This window comes from Strix uralensis, chromosome 12 (assembly GCF_047716275.1).
Source record: "Strix uralensis isolate ZFMK-TIS-50842 chromosome 12, bStrUra1, whole genome shotgun sequence".
In the NCBI taxonomy this organism is placed as follows: Eukaryota; Metazoa; Chordata; class Aves; order Strigiformes; family Strigidae; genus Strix; species Strix uralensis.
In genome coordinates, this window is record NC_133983.1 from 19,353,240 (window position 1) to 19,370,386 (window position 17,147).

The following is a 17,147-nucleotide window of genomic DNA, read 5'->3' on the forward strand; positions in this document are numbered from 1 at the left end:
GGAAAGGCCAGTTTCCAAAAGAGATGAGATCTTCCCAAAAGAAAAAAATAAATCCCCCTACTCAGCTGCTGTGAAAACTTACATTCAAGAAACAGGGTATTTTATTTTGAGAAAACATTAATAAGATACATAAAGGAGGGGGAAAGGAGTTGGATTAGACTGAAAAGTGCTTTCAATATTTGGCACCTGGCAGTAGCTCCTGCCCTCACATCACGGATCACTGCTATTGATGAGGCACCAAAGTGTCCACTTGAAAGAGAACACAGAATCCCACGAATCATGAATAATGTAATGCAAGTTCTGTTTAGAGAGCACATACCTGTGTTTATACGTTGGTTACTTGGAAACCATGTGCCAATGGCTATTTTTTAATTTACATGTACAACCTCACAGAAACATTTCCACCATGTGAGAGACAGCGTACAGTATTTCACTGTGGCTTCTGGTTCCACTCCAATGATGTCAGAGTTGTATATTTACACTCACTTGAGTGTTTGCCAGTTCCAAGAGCACTACAGAAATTCGTCACAGGATGCTGCTTTGACGCCACTTCGGCGTACCTTTAGAACTATCATTCTGTTGGCATTTTTCTAAACTTTCTAGCTGTAGAAAGATTGAACTGAATAATGCATTTTGCTGGTTAGCTGACATGGAGATAAAGAAACTGACTAAAGCATTTAAAGGTTCACTAAGTTTCAGTGACACTCACAAGAAGAATGTAACTGGTGAGGCTGCAATGCTGGGTTATAAAACAACTCAATCTAGTGCAAATCCTTACCCCTTTCAAAAAGTTTCACAATAGCCACATACCACCTCTAAAAGCTTTATGGTTTACTACTGAATTTATTTCTGGTTTTGGACCCAGATACACAATCTTGAGATGCCAACAAAGAAGGGTTAAAAAGAATACAAAATTAACACCAATACCAAAAGAACAAGTCTCTAGTTGCACTAATTCTGATTATTATAATAACTACAGAAAAATCCCAGAGTTTTCACAGTGGGCAGAAAGTTTTCAGCAACTTCTGTCAGACAAGTAATGGATGTGAATCACAGACCAAGCATCTCTACCAAGATCTCCCCTTCTCTTGGCTCTCAGGTAATCCAGTCTAGGAGTTATTGGTTACAGCATTCTCCTCCCATGCACGAGGGGCAGGAAAGAGTCAGTGTCAAGTATAAACATAGATGTTTTTCAAACAGATTAGTGATGTAAAATAAATTCTACAATTGCATTTGCTTTTCTTTAAAACCAGGAATTCTACTTTTTCCAGAATAACTGCAAATGCAAATTTAAATTTGATCTGCCTCATATTTCATTTAATCTGCCTCACACTCACTTCTGTTATAACTGCCTTCCTCATCATTGTTCTATGAGCAATGGTCCCAGTAACTCTCACAATTAACTTTGCAAACTTTATTTAAAAAAGCCTTTAGAAGAAACTCCTAGTAGCAGGATTGTTCCAAGCAGATTACCCTAGTAAATGAGCTGGTATCATTACTGATGGAGAAATCTCCTGGTATCTAATTATGTGTGTACACTTGCTGTGGTGTTTTCAGATTTCTTTGGTTTACAAACACTGACTCGTTATGATATTTTGGCACTCCTACTTCTCGACCAAACCAAGATTAAGAAATAATAAATGAGAATATTGCATCATCAAACTACAGGTTGCATTTTTGGACAGTAGCTTAATTAGGACTTTCAAAGATCACCCAGAACACACAAGTAATAAGAAATACAGCTCTTGTCCAAAAAATGTCAATAATAAGCTTCACCCCAATTCTCTACTAGTTCCCTATCCGTTGGCTTTTGATGATTATGTATAAAGACACCAATTGCCAGGAGCCCAGCTTTATCCATTGTTTCTCCCAAGATGGCAGCTACAGCCAGGACAGTCTAACACTGTATCACACATTTGACCACCACAGAGTGGGGAAAGGGCCTTTCTTGTTTTAGAGCCCCAACCCCACCTTTTATTAGCAGCCTGAATCCCAAGGTCAGCCACTGCACTCCAGATGTGCAAGGTATTAAAACAGGCGTTTTAACTTTAACTGGTGGTCAGCAAGGGAACCATCTAGTTTCTGGTTATCTTTGTTGAACTTTTGGATGTGTATATGCAAACTTGGTACACAGAACATGTCACACAAGCTTGTGGTTTTGCCTTCGGTTCTTGCAAACTGAAATGCTTCAGCAAGATGAAAAATACATACACAAACCTTACAGATGCTATAGTCATTCACTTATCTTCTGGAGTGAAGGACAGCTGTACTTTAAAGAGAGCAAGTAACATTAAATAGACATCTAAGACAGGAAGTAAAAATACTGAACTTTAGCTGCTGTCACTAGTCACCTCAGATCACTATTGCAACGTTTGATAGAAACTATAGCTGACCTTTGGACAGACTGCTGCTACCCAAGATGAAGTCTGGCCAGTAAGTAAACTCTCTGCTCTATAAAGAATATTATAGATGCTTTAGTAGTGTCAAGTGAAGAGGACACCAGTATTTCATCTCATAAAACGGAAGTACAAAAAGCACCTTAAATTATTTGGAAAACACTGACCAAATTTTGTCTAGCCTTGCAAAGAATCTAAAATGCAAGGTGTCAATTTACATCAGAAAGGATGCAATTATCCAAGTGAAATGAAGTTTTTAAATGCAGTTCCATGACTCAGGCTGCTCCTTTATTATTGTCTGAAAACACCTTTTACAGACAGATGTCTTACAAAGATGGTCAAGTTCTTTCTTACTCTTACATTTCAGATTTTGCTTAACTACTTCAGTACAAGAAAAGTTAGCAGAACGTAAAAAATTAATTTTGATGAAGTTCTGCATAAGCTTTCTGCAATTACCAAATAAAGTGCCTCTACAGCTTCTGCCTTACAACTGAACCAAGGTTATTATCAATTTGCTCTTGATATAAGAAACCAATTTTCACGTACTTACATCTGCTCTCAGAAGGAAGAGAAAATGGTTTCTGAAGTTCCCATTAGCATACAAAAGCAGCAACATCTGCTGGGAGTTTTAAGAGGCTTATTGCTGTCACTTAATCACCACCACAGGCTACAGTTGGCCACCTCTGCCCTTGTCAGCACTCAAGGTATGGTTTCAAGAGATGAGGGGATAATTTGACCACACAACAGTTCCTGCAAGACTTCTGTATCTATAAAAAAAACGATCTACTCTTACTTAGCTGAGGACGGGTAATCCACCTATGCTGATTCTTCCTTGCATAAACCTGGAAATAGTATCGTAGCTGAAGTCATTAATCCTTTCAGACGATACGTGACTTAAGTGGCATTTTAACAAGACACAAAACCTAACGGTGAGTTCACTTCCATGTGCTGTAGCTGTAGCACCATCTAGAGGATTTGAGGTAGAAATTCCTCACACAAAGGGCAAAAAACTGGGAAACTGCTCTCAAAAGTTGTGAAAAAAAAAATCTTTACACAAAAAATATTTTGAGCGAATTTTCATTCGAACATTTTTCTACAGAGTGACTTCAAAATTGTTTCATACGTGCCTACATGACACACAGTTTTTCTTAAATACTTTCTAGGTTTATGGTACTTGGACTCATGGAGGTAACAAAGTAAGAACAAATAAAACTTTATCGACAGCCAGATTGGGAAAGATCTTGATCTCAGCCACTCTACATCACACGCTTGCTACAAGACCTTTTTCAGGTGGAGAAAGGCAGGACCTTCCCTACAGTTTTATTTAGAACCTTGCGGCACGACTAACTTTACTCTGTTTTCATTAATTTTCACCTTTTTAAAGGAGGTCTTTTAATAAAACCAAAGCCAAATTTCAATCAATCAGGGCAAGGGAAGAGGTTTGTAATTGAATATTGGAGATTGTGTATTTTATTACATTTCACACATAGAAAGAGATGCTGACAACAACTGATCGCTCAGAGCAGAACTATTAGAAGAGGAGGAGATGGACAGGTACAGTCCTGGAACCCAACTGATTATTTTTTCCATCCACATACACCCCAAACCTCACTTTGACTACTTTCAGCTTAGTACACTCTCTCCCATAACTTAACTCTGCTTCTGCCACAAAATAACACTTTTGCTCCTGAAGCGTTCTGGGAATAGTAAAGTTCAATCCTCTTGTTGCTTCTACGAAGCTCTGAGCCAGCTCCTCAGTCTGAAAGGCCAAGAATTAATTGAAAATATTCCCAATGTGATTGCTCCACAGAGTTTGTGGGCAATAAATCCAAACTGTAGCTCCTGTTTATTGGTTGATATGTGACTGACCCTGACCAGCAGCATGATTTATAGTGACACATCCGCATTAAAAATTCAAACTTTTGTACACCTGAACACAATTTGTATTTCTCCTTCTCTCAGTATTCTCTCAAAATAGTTATGCAATACCAAATAATCAGTCACTTATTTTAGTTAGTAAGGGCTTTGTGCTAAGAACGGACTCTAAGCTTTCAGTTACCACACCACATTATCTGCTTCTACTAAATTTCCTTGGAGACTATTTGACTAGAAATAAAAGCATAGAGGAAAAAAATTAAAGAACCAACTGTACGGTCATCAACAACATCACTATTGGTCATATATGTGCTCATTCCACTTTATAGTCCAACAAAACTGAAACTTCTGGAGCTATCCTACAGCATGGGCAAGGGAGCTATCATAATAGCTGGCAGACCTTTACAGTTACTTGTAATCAAGATTACCGGCTATAAAAAGCAAAGTTCTTCCTGAATTGAATTGATTTATGCTATTTCATAATGGCTGGCAGCAAATCAAGATTGTTTACAGCACTTCAGTGTAGCTCAAGTCCCTCAGTGTGTCCCTCAGTGTGCTCTACTCCCTCCCTACCTCTTCTTGGGTCTCCAGGTTCAAGCAGCAAGGAAGGAATGAAATTCTCATGTACTTACAAGCAAAATCCTCTTCCTAGTTTCCACGTGGAGAATTACATCTTCTGTCATAGCTGGGGGGGGGGGGGGGGGGGGGGAGGAAAAAAAAAAAATGAGAGCTGTTTTAAGTATTTTCCATCTTTCCGTTGATTTTTTTTTTCCCCTCAGTTCCCTGCAGAAATTAGTTCAAACACCAGACTACAAGTGCAAGAACCTGAAGTTTAAGCTTCTCACTTGCTACTTTTACCAGCAAATATTTAAACTCTAAAATAATTCACACAGATAAATATTTTCAAGATTCCAGTCCTACATTATGAGGAGTTTCAGCTTCTCAAGCAGTATCACCCTATTTCTAATACTGCATTCACTACTGTATATTAAAAGAATAACTATGTTGCCTGGAATCTGAATTCTCAGTTAAATTTCAAGTAACCAAGAAAATATTTTCATTTGTTTTTATGTGTCTAAGTCTGAGACAAAGCCTATCTGACTGTCTGTAAAAGTCTGCATGTTTCAGTCTTTCATGCTGAGCATAAATAATGCTTCCAAGAATAATCCTGCATCATGCTAGCTGTCTTTTTGGCTGCAGTTCAGCATTTTTTGCAAAGCTGAGCTGATATTTTTATTGGTTTTAAAAAGACACTTAGGCATCTTGCATCCATGAAGGAAAACAGTGGTCTTGAAAGAAGCCTTGAAAATTAAAAAATAGCAACAGGGCAGCAGAGTAAGTGGAAAAACTCCTCCTTTTCATTTTACTAAATCTCTGGAATTGCCAGTCCAGTTACTGGGGGTAGGATCACCACTATCCCTTACAGTATGTTATCCTACAGCGTACTGACTTTAATTGGACTGTAATAGCAAGGATCCCTCCTGTGACCAACACCGACAGCAGGACCAGGTTTATATTGTATAATCTATACGTTTTCATTTAAGAGCATCTACTGGCTGTATTAAAACAAAATTGCCCAGCAGATGTGCCAGTCAGATTCAATAATCATGCACCAGTGCTTCCAATTGTTCAAAAAAGAAAAAAATATCTGTAAAGATACCTCATTTCCAAAAATTTGCAACACCATACTTCTCACTATAACAAAAACCACAGGTGTATCAATGCAAATTGCACTGCTGGCTAAACTGTCCACAGGTGAAACACAATTCACAGCTGATGCAGTGACTCATACAGACCAGTATCAGCTATAGGCACACTGTTCTTGAGTGCCTTCCATAGCATGTCACAGGATACTGGGTTAATGCCTAAAATAGTAGCTTTTGAAATAAATATATGTCTGATAATTTCTCCCTTCCCTTATAAGCCAGATTTTCAATTCAGTTATCTGAATACACAGCAACTTCAACACTTCTGATTTATGCTGGCCCCTGCCAGTCTGAAACTTAATAAATGTGTAGAATAATATTGTTGCAATAGATAGGGCAATCCCACACACTGAATTTATTTTCTCTCCAGCATAGGGCCATAAACTGCATTAAGTTACATGCTGATATACTGTTGCGAGTTCCAAATACAATTAGGTCCTTAAAGAGTTGCAGATTAATGATTAGCTTGTTAATTTGTTCTTAAGACCCATCTGTTTAAAAAAAGGGGGAACTGCTGGCTTCCCCAAACACCAAACTTTGTAACCTTGCCAACTTTTAGAGCAGAGCAGCTAAAAGTCACTCCAAGAACCCAAGAAGCTTCACATACACCACAGAAGACACAGTAAGACTAGACCCCTTCTCTTAAAAAGACATGCAAGAGCCTTTTGAACATATCAGTTATTTACTCATGCATAAAGATGGCTCTTCAAACATCTTGCACACAAAGTTTGTTCCCCTACTATTTTGTAAAGAATAGAAATACACAGGTAACTTATTTACACTACAGCATTGTAAAGGTGGCCTATACCCATCTGAAAAGTCTAGTAAGCTACAGCAGCACAGGACATTCCTTATGAAGGGCATTTATCTATCTATACACAGTGATCACAGTACACTTAGAGTAGAAAGCTTCTACTGGTGAAAAACAAGCTCTGCTCACAATATGTAATGCTTGTGGAAAAACAGACAGTAGACAAGGTGATGCTTGTACACAGGGAGAAGGAAAATACTTTTTCTAACCACAGTAGCTAAAAGGATTTGGTATCAGTCTCAGCTTTAAAATACATTAATAAAAAAACCCTCTACTACAACAATTAAGGCAACTTGAGTTCATTTCACCTCACCTACCAGCCAGAGTCCATCAACAGAGCTCAGCCACGAGCCTACCCCAAAGCAGAAACCACGCTAACAGCCGTAGGCCCCTTAAAAGCACCCCAAGCCCTCACTGCCCTGACTACCCCCACCTGGAGCCTCCCCTCACCTCCTCCGGGCTCCATTTAAGCCCGGGCCCGGGCCCTTACTGCCCCCCAGGCCGCACTGTAGGTGCCCTTGCTCTCAGCTCTCTTGGGGCACCTCTCCTGGCTACCCCTCAGGCGTGAGCTGGGGGTCCCAGCACAGACCTCAGACCTACATGTTGGCCACTAGCCACGGGTGCCCGGGCTCAGCCCGCAGCGCCCCGGCCCCATCCCATCGCCTCAGGGCCCGCGCTCGGCCCGCGCTGCTGCCCCGGCGTCACTTCCGCCGCTCCATAGCAACGGCGGCGCGGCGGCAGCCAGGCCATGGTAATGGCGGCGGGAAGGAAGGGGGCGGCGGGCAGGGGGCAGAGCTCCGGGGCTGCTTTCGGGCACGGCCACCCTGCGGCCTCCTGCCGTCGGGCGGAGCCGCGGTGGCTGCGGGGTGCTGCGATGTCCTCCGGTGTTCTCTCTCCTCGCAGGCCGAAGTGGAGGAAACCCTAAAGAGGATTCAAGCCCACAAAGGGGTTATCGGGACTGTTGTCATAAACGCCGAAGGTAAAACGTCCTCTGCTTTCTTCAAGTAACAAACTTGGTAGCGGCAAGGAGTGTAGTAGCTCTTAAGCACAAAATTGCAGATTATGAGATGTTAATACAATCCACTTGTGATGTTTTATGAAGGTGGTGTGATTTTCAAGAATGCGTGTTTCATCTTAAAATGTTAGGTCTGTGGCCATTTCTTGAAGCTCGCTGATGTCTGCAAGCAGACCAAATTTACAGTAACATCTCCATATGATGTAGTTTTCACTCAGCTTAATGAAAATCAGGAAAGTCAAGAGCCTTGACCTAAGTCTTCTCTGAAGAAATAACCAGAAGTACCATAATCTCCATTTAACTCAAGGAGTTCCATGTTGTTACTTATCCCATTTGTTTAACTAAATATACTTTATTTTTCAGAACCAGATCTTGAACATCTCTTGGTAGGTTACAGAAAGGGAGAACATGACATTTGTGGGAACTTCTTTGGTCTAAAATTCATATATGCAAAAAAATTCACCAGCACTTCACTTTCCCCTCTTCCTCTGATACACTGTAATAGAACAAAAACATCAGGAGAAAAGTATCTACTAAACAAAGTTGGTCTTCTACTGTGGGAGCCATTCCTTTGTTCTGCTAAATATTCCTAAATTCTTTAAATTGTGTTATGGTGTGTTGCCATAGGAGGAAGAGCAAGTCAGGCCAGCCTTGGCTGTGATCCTGAATATTGCAAGCCAAAAGTGAAACTGGTCACAGAAATCAGTCTTCAGAAGCTAGGATTCTCAGGTTAATCTGTTTTAATCACTCCCTTACAAAAAAGACAACTCACTCAGTCTACCTTGTCCATAATTTAGTTGACCCCCTAAAAAAATCTGTTGCACTAGCAGCAGTTTAGCAACAGGAGGAAAGAACACTAAGAAGGAAGCCTAAATGTTAGTTAGTCAGTCTAGAAAACGTGGACAATTTAATTTGTGTGCCTAGATGTGTTAAGTAAAACATGCCTTTGTTCACAGGATGATGCAGGTCAAGAGAGAACTCCATAGCCTGGCAAACAGAAACTGAAAAGCTGCTTTATGCCTGCACATGCTCCTATCTAGCTATGGCTGTTCACTAAGCTGAAATGCAGCTTGGTTTCAGGACAAGTACTGTTTCAGCCATTTCTGTACTCGGTTCCAGTAAATACAATGTGAGTTGATCCAATGAGCACTTGGACTAAGCTGCAAACAGGAAGTGAAAATCAAGCACTTAGATAACACAAATGATCCTTTGTAAGCTTGCAGACTGATACATTTCTCAAGTCAAAAACACCAATGTAATAGAAAAATAACCCCATTTTCTTATTTCTGTTTCTTGGAACAGTTGACTTCTTGGTACAATGTTGGTCAAGTATGCTCTCCCAACCAGGGGTACTCCTGCAGTCTGTCTTTACCTGTGGTCGTTCTACAGTGTTGAGGGAAAGCTCAGATAGAGCTGGGCAGCATTAGGACAATAGCATGCCTTTTTAATAAAGCTGGTTTGGATTCCTTCTGTCTCAATTTTGATTTGCAAAGGAGGAAGAATACTCCACTTCCTTTTTTCGCACATTAGACTATTCACAGCAAGGAATAAAGTCCCCCCGTGTCCTGTTCAAACTTCCTCATCCTCACAAAGCTGTAGAGTATGTGGCCAGACTGAAGCCAACAGACAAGCCTAGTGCAGGAATTTTGGTTTTAGTTTATCATTTAGAAATGTTTCAACACCGGATGCCAGATGTGAATACAAGAGAGTCTGTACTCCATGAGGATGAATTCAAGGCACCAAGAGGTTAGATTCCACAAACTACAGCTCAAGTAGGTGTGTAGTTTTAAGTTTTTGTAACATCTCCAAATATCCATAATTAGCACTGGTCAATCTAATTACTTCAAATCTTTCTGTAGAAAATTGAATTTAATTTCTCTCTATCCTGAAACATTTCAAACAAGTGTACAACTTAAATTAATTGCAGTAAAAATACTTGAACCTGTGGTGCAGTGAGGTTTCTTAGGCTGTCCAGGTTCCCTAAAAAGAGGAAACCCCCTGTTCTTCACTAACACAAACAGTTAGTTGTCTTTTACTAAGATTTTTGTAGTAGTGCAGGTACACTTAGGTATAATAGTGTGCAGGTGAAATAGCAAATTAAAGATTCCCAATACAAACATTGCCTGTCATTTCTTTTAATATGCAAAGTTGATTTGTTCATTGAAACACTATGCTAAGTGTACCTCGTTTATTTGTTACATCTCATAAACTGTTGCTATCCTTCACAGCTGAGAAGGATCACACTACAGCATTCCTAATGAAGGATTTATTTGCCTTTCTCTAATTTGGGTGGCAGAGGCAAAGAGAATTTGTCCTAAAGTAAGCATAGCTCAGCTTTAATCTAAGGATGTCACTAGTGTCAACTCATTTTCATGTTATTATTAGACCTTGGAGGATCATTTAACATTTACCATTTTCATCAAAAGTGCTGTATTTGTTGAAGCAATCATTTAGATACAAGGTCATATAAACTTGACACTAATTCATTGCTGCTTTTAAGTGACTTACTATTTAATGCTGTGATTATATAGATATTCTCATGCTAATGCAGGGCTTGGGAACACCTGTTTGTTTCCATTAAAACATCAGTTTCAATCTCTGTGTAATAAACATTAGACACAAAGGATGTACTGGCTCATTCTGTACACTTCCCTACACTACACATTCTACCAGTGCACAATTATTTCTCAAGTGACAGCATAGATTTGAAGGGATTCAAATAACTCTTTCCTAGGAAAATTATGGAATAGTCTAATATCTGAGGTGGTTCTATTATTTCTTTTACTCTTTTGCTTCTAATTCTTTACCTGGCATTCACTATTTTTGCATGCTAATTCTTCTTTCATAATCGAACTCTTCAACTTAAGTCATATTACTCTATTTTTGTATTCCTATCCTGTCCATCTGGAAGACACAATACAAATGTATGTAAAGAGAAAATTGCCTTGCCAGCTTGTAATCTATTGTCTTTGATAGTAGGTCAAATAAATTTTTTATTAGTGAAGCAAGCTTATTATTAATGCCAAACAGTTTTACTTGTAGGATTAGGTTTCACCTGGTAACCTGTTAATATAAAAATTATGATTTGACAAATCATTGATAAACAATGATTCATTAAATCATCAAAAATTAATCTTGACTTATGTGGTCATATTTTTAATAGTTGGGATCTATACCCTGTGTACTACCAATTGTCAGTATTTTGCCACTAATTGAAAGGGATCGTTCCAAGGGTGGTTTTGCTTGCCAAATGCAAACATGCCACTTCTGCCCTTTGAGTACTTTTGGTATTTCACTGGAAATGTGTAATTTCTACCACTGCACATGCCAAATGCTACAGGTAAAGCATGGGTTAAATTCTTGCAGCCAAGATACAAATTCAGTGACAGTGTTTAAACTGATGAAGCACCCTAACTGGTTAAGTACTACAGAATGGAATTTGATAGGTATTTAAGAGTCTTAAACAGCAATTAGGCTCTTTCAAAAGTTTCATAAAGCAACTTGATGTTTAATTGCCACTGATTAATATAAATTATACTTTAAAAAGCATACAGATACCTGAAATCAACATGCTACAAAACAGAAAAAAATATGAAATCCTTGTTTTTTCTCTTATGATCTGCTGTATATGGAGAACATGCAACTTAACTGAATGATTATTAGAAAATTATTCGTTTGCAGGAATTCCCATAAGAACAACTCTTGATAACTCTACATCAGTCCAGTATGCAGGTCTTCTTCATCAGCTCACCATGAAAGCTAGGAGCACAGTGAGAGATATTGATCCTCAGAATGATCTAACCTTTCTTAGGATCAGATCAAAGAAACACGAAATTATGGTAGCTCCAGGTAATATTTCTATTAAAATAATAATACAACTGTATGTCCTTTTAAGTGTCTTTTAATCCTTCACAAATAAGACTACCATAGAAAATGCATTTTGAAAATAAGTATATGAAAATATAACCATATATTCACAATGTAAGCAGATGTGTTAAGATTTTAAAGTACAGAGTTTATAGTACTCAAGCTTGGAGACAACCAAACAAGCCTAGGTCTGATTAATGTTCTGGTTTCTGTGGGTTTTCACAAAGGAAAATCGGGCAAATACATATCAAGTAATGTGTGTGTATATATAGTATTAAAGGCAGCAAATCCATTTTAGCTCCAGATGCAAATTTTTTTCTAGAAATTACTTTTTCCTTGGTATGTTATCATGACTTCCATGACTAGCCATGGGTGGGATTTGTGTCACAGATACGCAGTATTGTCACCAATGTAGTAACAATTATTTTCCTTAAAACAACCAGGGGAATACTGCAACCTGTGTCTCACTCATGTTAAATACAAATATATGTTAATCTGTTAGTTGTGTCTCTAAAATAGATAACAAGGCCAGATGAGCTGTGGTGAAGCTGTGGTCGGTTGCCAGTACAAGGGGAATTGGGCAAAGTGGAAGTGCTTGGTTGGGGCTGAGATCCGACTGCATGCACCAGCTGAGAGGCTAACGCATGCAGGGTTCTGACAGCAACACCCAGTGAAGGTGTGCAGAACAGAAAGGAACCTTTGGGGATCTCCGCAGAGAGCCACTGGGGAGGACGTTGGCTCTGAGCTTGTGGTGGTGGACAGCCTTCACCGGGGCAGCCCTTGGATGCTGATTTCATAGCAGATGTAGAGCAGAGGAACTGCGCTAGGTATGCATTACCTCGCCTCGCTGGAATTATTTATAATGCTGCTATGAAACCAGTATGTGTGAAAGAAATCTGGCACTGTCATTAAGTGTTAACATTAGTCATCAGCTGATACTAAGATTAAAATTTTAGTTTAGTTTCTATTTTGGAGTATAAACCTAATGCATTTTTTAAATCATGTTTTTTGCTCATTGATTTAAACTGATGCACTTGATTCTTATTTTGCATTTGCCCTTCACTTAGTTTTTTAGAGGTGACTTTTTGACTATTAACTATTAAAGCATGTTGACCTGAAAATAAGTGGCATAAAATGTGAAGCTTTTTTGCTAACAGGGAGATCAGTCATTCAAAGGCTTGACTGTATTTTACCATAATAGAAGGTGGCAAATGAACCACCTGCGATTTATATTAAGTTGCTTCTGGATGAAAGTGACAGTGCCTGAGTGCAGCTTCTTAACTGTCCAAAGCAGATATGACCCTACTAAATGTACTGGATACTTTCAAGAAATGTTTCATTTTAAATAAAATTAAATAGCTATCCAACTGAATTGTTTCCAAAGCTTCCCCGGGGTTTTAGAATTAGTAGGCGAAGTCTGGCATGCTTAGAATTTATTCATAGTAGAAGTCTATTCAAATCTTTTCTGCTTTTTTCATGTCTAAATGGGGTTCTCAATTTTGAATAAACTAGTTAGTGAACTGAAAGAAGTTCTCTGCACCTGCAGGAGAGGCTGCAGATGTCAAAAGTTTTTTATTATAACAAGTGCTAACTTCCAGGTGCTTATCTTGTGACTTTTTTTCATCTTGTTTAAATATCTTTACAGCTTCTTGAAAGCAAATCTACTGCTTACTAAAATAGTTTTAATATGGTGTAGTTAAGCTTTACGACAGAGATTTTTTTTATCTGTAATCTCAGATTTTTGTACCAAGTGCTTAGATTTTCTAAATGTTTTTTATATAAATGCCATTACTTTTGCTTATGTTTTATAAACAAATAAAAAGTTGGAGAAGAATAGGTGACTAAAGAGTATTTATCAGGAAGTAAGATAAAATATTTTAACTAAACATTTTTATATCTTTTTGCAGATAAGGATTATCTCCTGATCGTTATTCAGAACCCATGTGAATAGTCCTACTATCGCAATATTTTTAGAGACAGTGATGTAGTTCTACTTGTTAAACTAATATTACTTGTTGATATTTAATATCAAACATAGCACTAAGTAATTTTACATAAAGTGTAACTGTCATGACTGAAATGTTGCCAATTTAAAATTCTCAGTTGTAGCTGTATCAATTTGTTTGAGCAAATCATAATGCATATATCAAAATATTGTATGTTTATCTTGATACTCAGAAGAGCAATAATAAAGCAAAATGCTTAAAACTCTCTTTAATGGATGTTCAAGTTATTCTTGCAATTAAATCATGCTCTTTACACTTCTGACATTATGTTGGAGGAGAAATCATACCCCATGGGAAACTGTAGACCATGTATAAACATACGTCTATAAATGTGTCCCTATGAACTAGAGTAACTGCAGTTACACGAACCAAAGAATACAAGTGGAGTGCATGTCAGTAATGATGGACTGGATCCTGCCCTGTCTTTAACTCCCGGTTTGAAGTTTTCTAAGGGAAAAGTGAAGTAAAACTATCTTTTGTTATTTTCCAATTTCTATGGACAGAAACAATAGCTTCATTTAATATTTTCAGTACTGGGAATTTCAAGCAGCCAAAGTTGAGCCTGCACTCTGATGTAGAACTACTGGTAGTTTGTTGGTAATGGGAAACATGCTTTTTGCTAACTACACTGCAGTGCTATTGGATAACTGCTTAAGCCTTCAGATGCAATACACAAGCCACACTACCTTAGTGACATGGGACAAAGGTTGGGGTAAAGCTCAGAATGTTTCCCAAATCAGATCCATGTTTACACAATAGCACCGGAGATCAGATACGTATTGTTGAGTGCCTTTAACACAGATGCACTGATAAAAGGCCGCTGTAGGGTTAAGCTACCTACAAATCCATTCTGTTCGGAAGACGTGCTGTGCCAGTGCCCTGGGATGAGGCTGGTGGCTGATATGCCCTCCTGGCTGTGGGAGGGCAGTACACAACTGGGTGCGGCACCCCTGTTCTGCCCGCACCGAACGCCTTGGGCAGGGGTAAGCATGGCTACAGGCTTTCCTGCCTCGGGAGCCCAAGGTCATGCTAAGCGCCGCACTTGAGGATGTGTGGAGACAGTGTGAAAGTGCAGGGAGTTTGAGCTGACCCTGCGCTTGAAAAAATACCCAGTACTACAAATCACCTCAGATTATGTAGATTATATATAAATTTTATCAATTAATTATTTAAACTTTAAAACTTCAGATTGTCTTCAGTTGGTGACAAGAAGGGGTTTTTTTTCTAAATACGGGAAGGAAGAACAACAAATGTGAGGGGTAGCTATGAGGATGGAAGGAAAAATGAATCTGTTGAATACTGCTCAGGGACCTTTGTAGTACATCATATGAATTGTGGTTGAGGTTATGAAACTGATAAATCAAGGAACGTCTCGGTGGATATGGAGTCAGCAATTTGCTATTAGGACTATGTTATGTATCACTCAAAATTTACACAAAGGAGAGTATCAAAGCCTGGTGGTATTTTTTTCAAATCTGAGTGTTTGCTCTGACTTTGCTGAACGGCTTGGAAAGGCTGTATTTCACCGAAAAATCTGGGAGAGTTGGTCCTGCTCCTGGGAGCTGAAGGTGTCTGAGCATCGAGATCTCAAAGGTCAGCAGACAGATTCCACGCCCAAGCAGTGAGCAGCGGGGACCACAGAAGATTCCGTGCCGCTGCACATTGAGAGGAAGTGAACCCAAAGGCACAGAGGCCCAGTGTGATGGAAATTAAGCATAGCAATCCAGCTGGGCAGGGCTGTTCAGAAGTTTACGGATATGGAAATCAATGGGACACTACTGGTGGCACTTACTGTAGTCAGTGCTGTGCCAGAAGAATTTCCTTACCACTGAAGGGTTTTTTAATTGTGCATTGGAAAACAACCATTTTAAGTTGTAATGAACCCATATATTGACATGTGGCAATGCTTTAAAAAAATGAATATTTATTATCCTCTCTGCTTCTGTTGTGATAATTTTAAAAATCCAACCTATTTATTGCTATGCATTAGTGAACATTTATTCTACTACTATCCTGGCATGTCAAATGCCTACCAATTCAAAGCCCAGATATTTCATTTCAGCACATACCCAAAACTATTGCTGAACTCCAGCTACTATTAATGTGTATTGGGGGCTAATAGTTTTGATTCTGTAGTTTCCTTTAACAACATTAAATTCTGTGGAGATTTCACTGTGTAAGTCCAGAAAACTGCCAGAATTACAGTCTCTGTTACACTTCTCTATTGTCAAAAATAATATTGGTGTTGCAATTTCCAGCATCACTGAAAAATGTCATTCAGCCCAAAGAACACAGTAGTGAATTGCAAAGAGAAAAGCTTAGTGTCTGGCAATGTTCTTTCATTTTAGTCTTTCTGATACATGTGTTAGTTCCCTTTACAGACTTTAATCCAATATTTATTAAGCAGCTGATGATTGCTGTAGCTTGATAAAGCACTCAAAAAGACACTTAAGCCAAATCATTAAAATTAAACACATGCTAAATCATTTTGCTGAAAAGTGTTTTTATGTGGAAAAATGGCCTTAAGCAGATGCGTGTAGTTCTCCAAGGGTCACATACTGCTCACAAATTACTTTCTTTCCCTGTTCCTATGAGAGGCATAGATGCAGATAAGAGGGCAAAGTTTGGTCCATCTATAATGATGTGCATAGTAACAAATGCTATGCAAACACATGGGCTGAGCTGTGCTGCTGCCAGCTACTCTTACCAGGGCAATCTCTAATCGGGTTTCCTTGAAAGCACTGTAGAATTATACAATTTTGGCAACGACTTCACTAGGGAGCACAAATTGAAATATTCCACTTCATTCCCTGGTAATTTGTTCCTATTTTCTGTTAGGAAAAGCAAGCTGAACACATGTAAACTTTTCATTTAGGTCTTCAGTAGGAAATTGAAGTAACAACAGTTAAGTCTCTTAACAGTCCTAGTGGAAAATCCTCATCAGCACATTGATCTGAACAACGGTGGGCCATTGAACAGGAATGGAATCATCCAGGCAAAATACAGGGAAATAAAGTTTTAAGTTACTTGAACACCACAAAAGTGTTACACCAAGTCATTTAAGCTGTCATTTATGTGAACCAGCAGAGATTTTACTAGTTAACAATTAACTGGGAAGAGGTTGAGGAAAAAAGTAGCATGAAAGAGATTAATTTCACAGATGATCATTTTGTCAAGGGCATGTTGAGAATGTCAAGAATGGCTGTTCATTGAAAGGTGGCGCTTGGGTTGAATTGTAACATGCTAGTTATGCAATCAGCCAAGGAATAAATTATGTCAGTATCAAGCATTTGAGATCCTCAAAATAAACTAGAATAGAAAGTTCTCAGAGAGCCTCCCACTTTAAAAATAAAGTTCCTTGGATTTTCTTTAACACATAATTTTTCAAAATGCATGGTCCCTCATGGGACAAGAGCTTTGGCCAGCTGATTCAATCAAGGCAGTTGTTCATTCTGTATTTTGCTCATCTGC

General features: G+C 38.8%; 1 protein-coding gene and 1 long non-coding RNA gene across 2 annotated transcripts in view; one reads left to right on the forward strand and one right to left on the reverse strand.

Annotated features, from left to right (window-relative positions):
- Positions 1 to 17,147, reverse strand: part of LOC141948923 (uncharacterized) — a 229,316-nt gene that overhangs the window by 105,775 nt on the left and 106,394 nt on the right. The window contains exon 3 of the long non-coding RNA XR_012630594.1: positions 4,904 to 4,956. This is a non-coding gene — a long non-coding RNA (uncharacterized LOC141948923). The remainder of the gene's footprint in view (positions 1 to 4,903; positions 4,957 to 17,147) is intronic.
- DYNLRB2 (dynein light chain roadblock-type 2) lies at positions 7,521 to 13,886 on the forward strand. Its single transcript, XM_074881485.1, has 4 exons — positions 7,521 to 7,539; positions 7,692 to 7,767; positions 11,485 to 11,652; positions 13,578 to 13,886. The coding sequence occupies exons 1-4, from the start codon at positions 7,537 to 7,539 to the stop codon at positions 13,619 to 13,621; spliced, it is 291 nt and encodes a 96-aa protein (XP_074737586.1). The 5' UTR covers positions 7,521 to 7,536; the 3' UTR covers positions 13,622 to 13,886.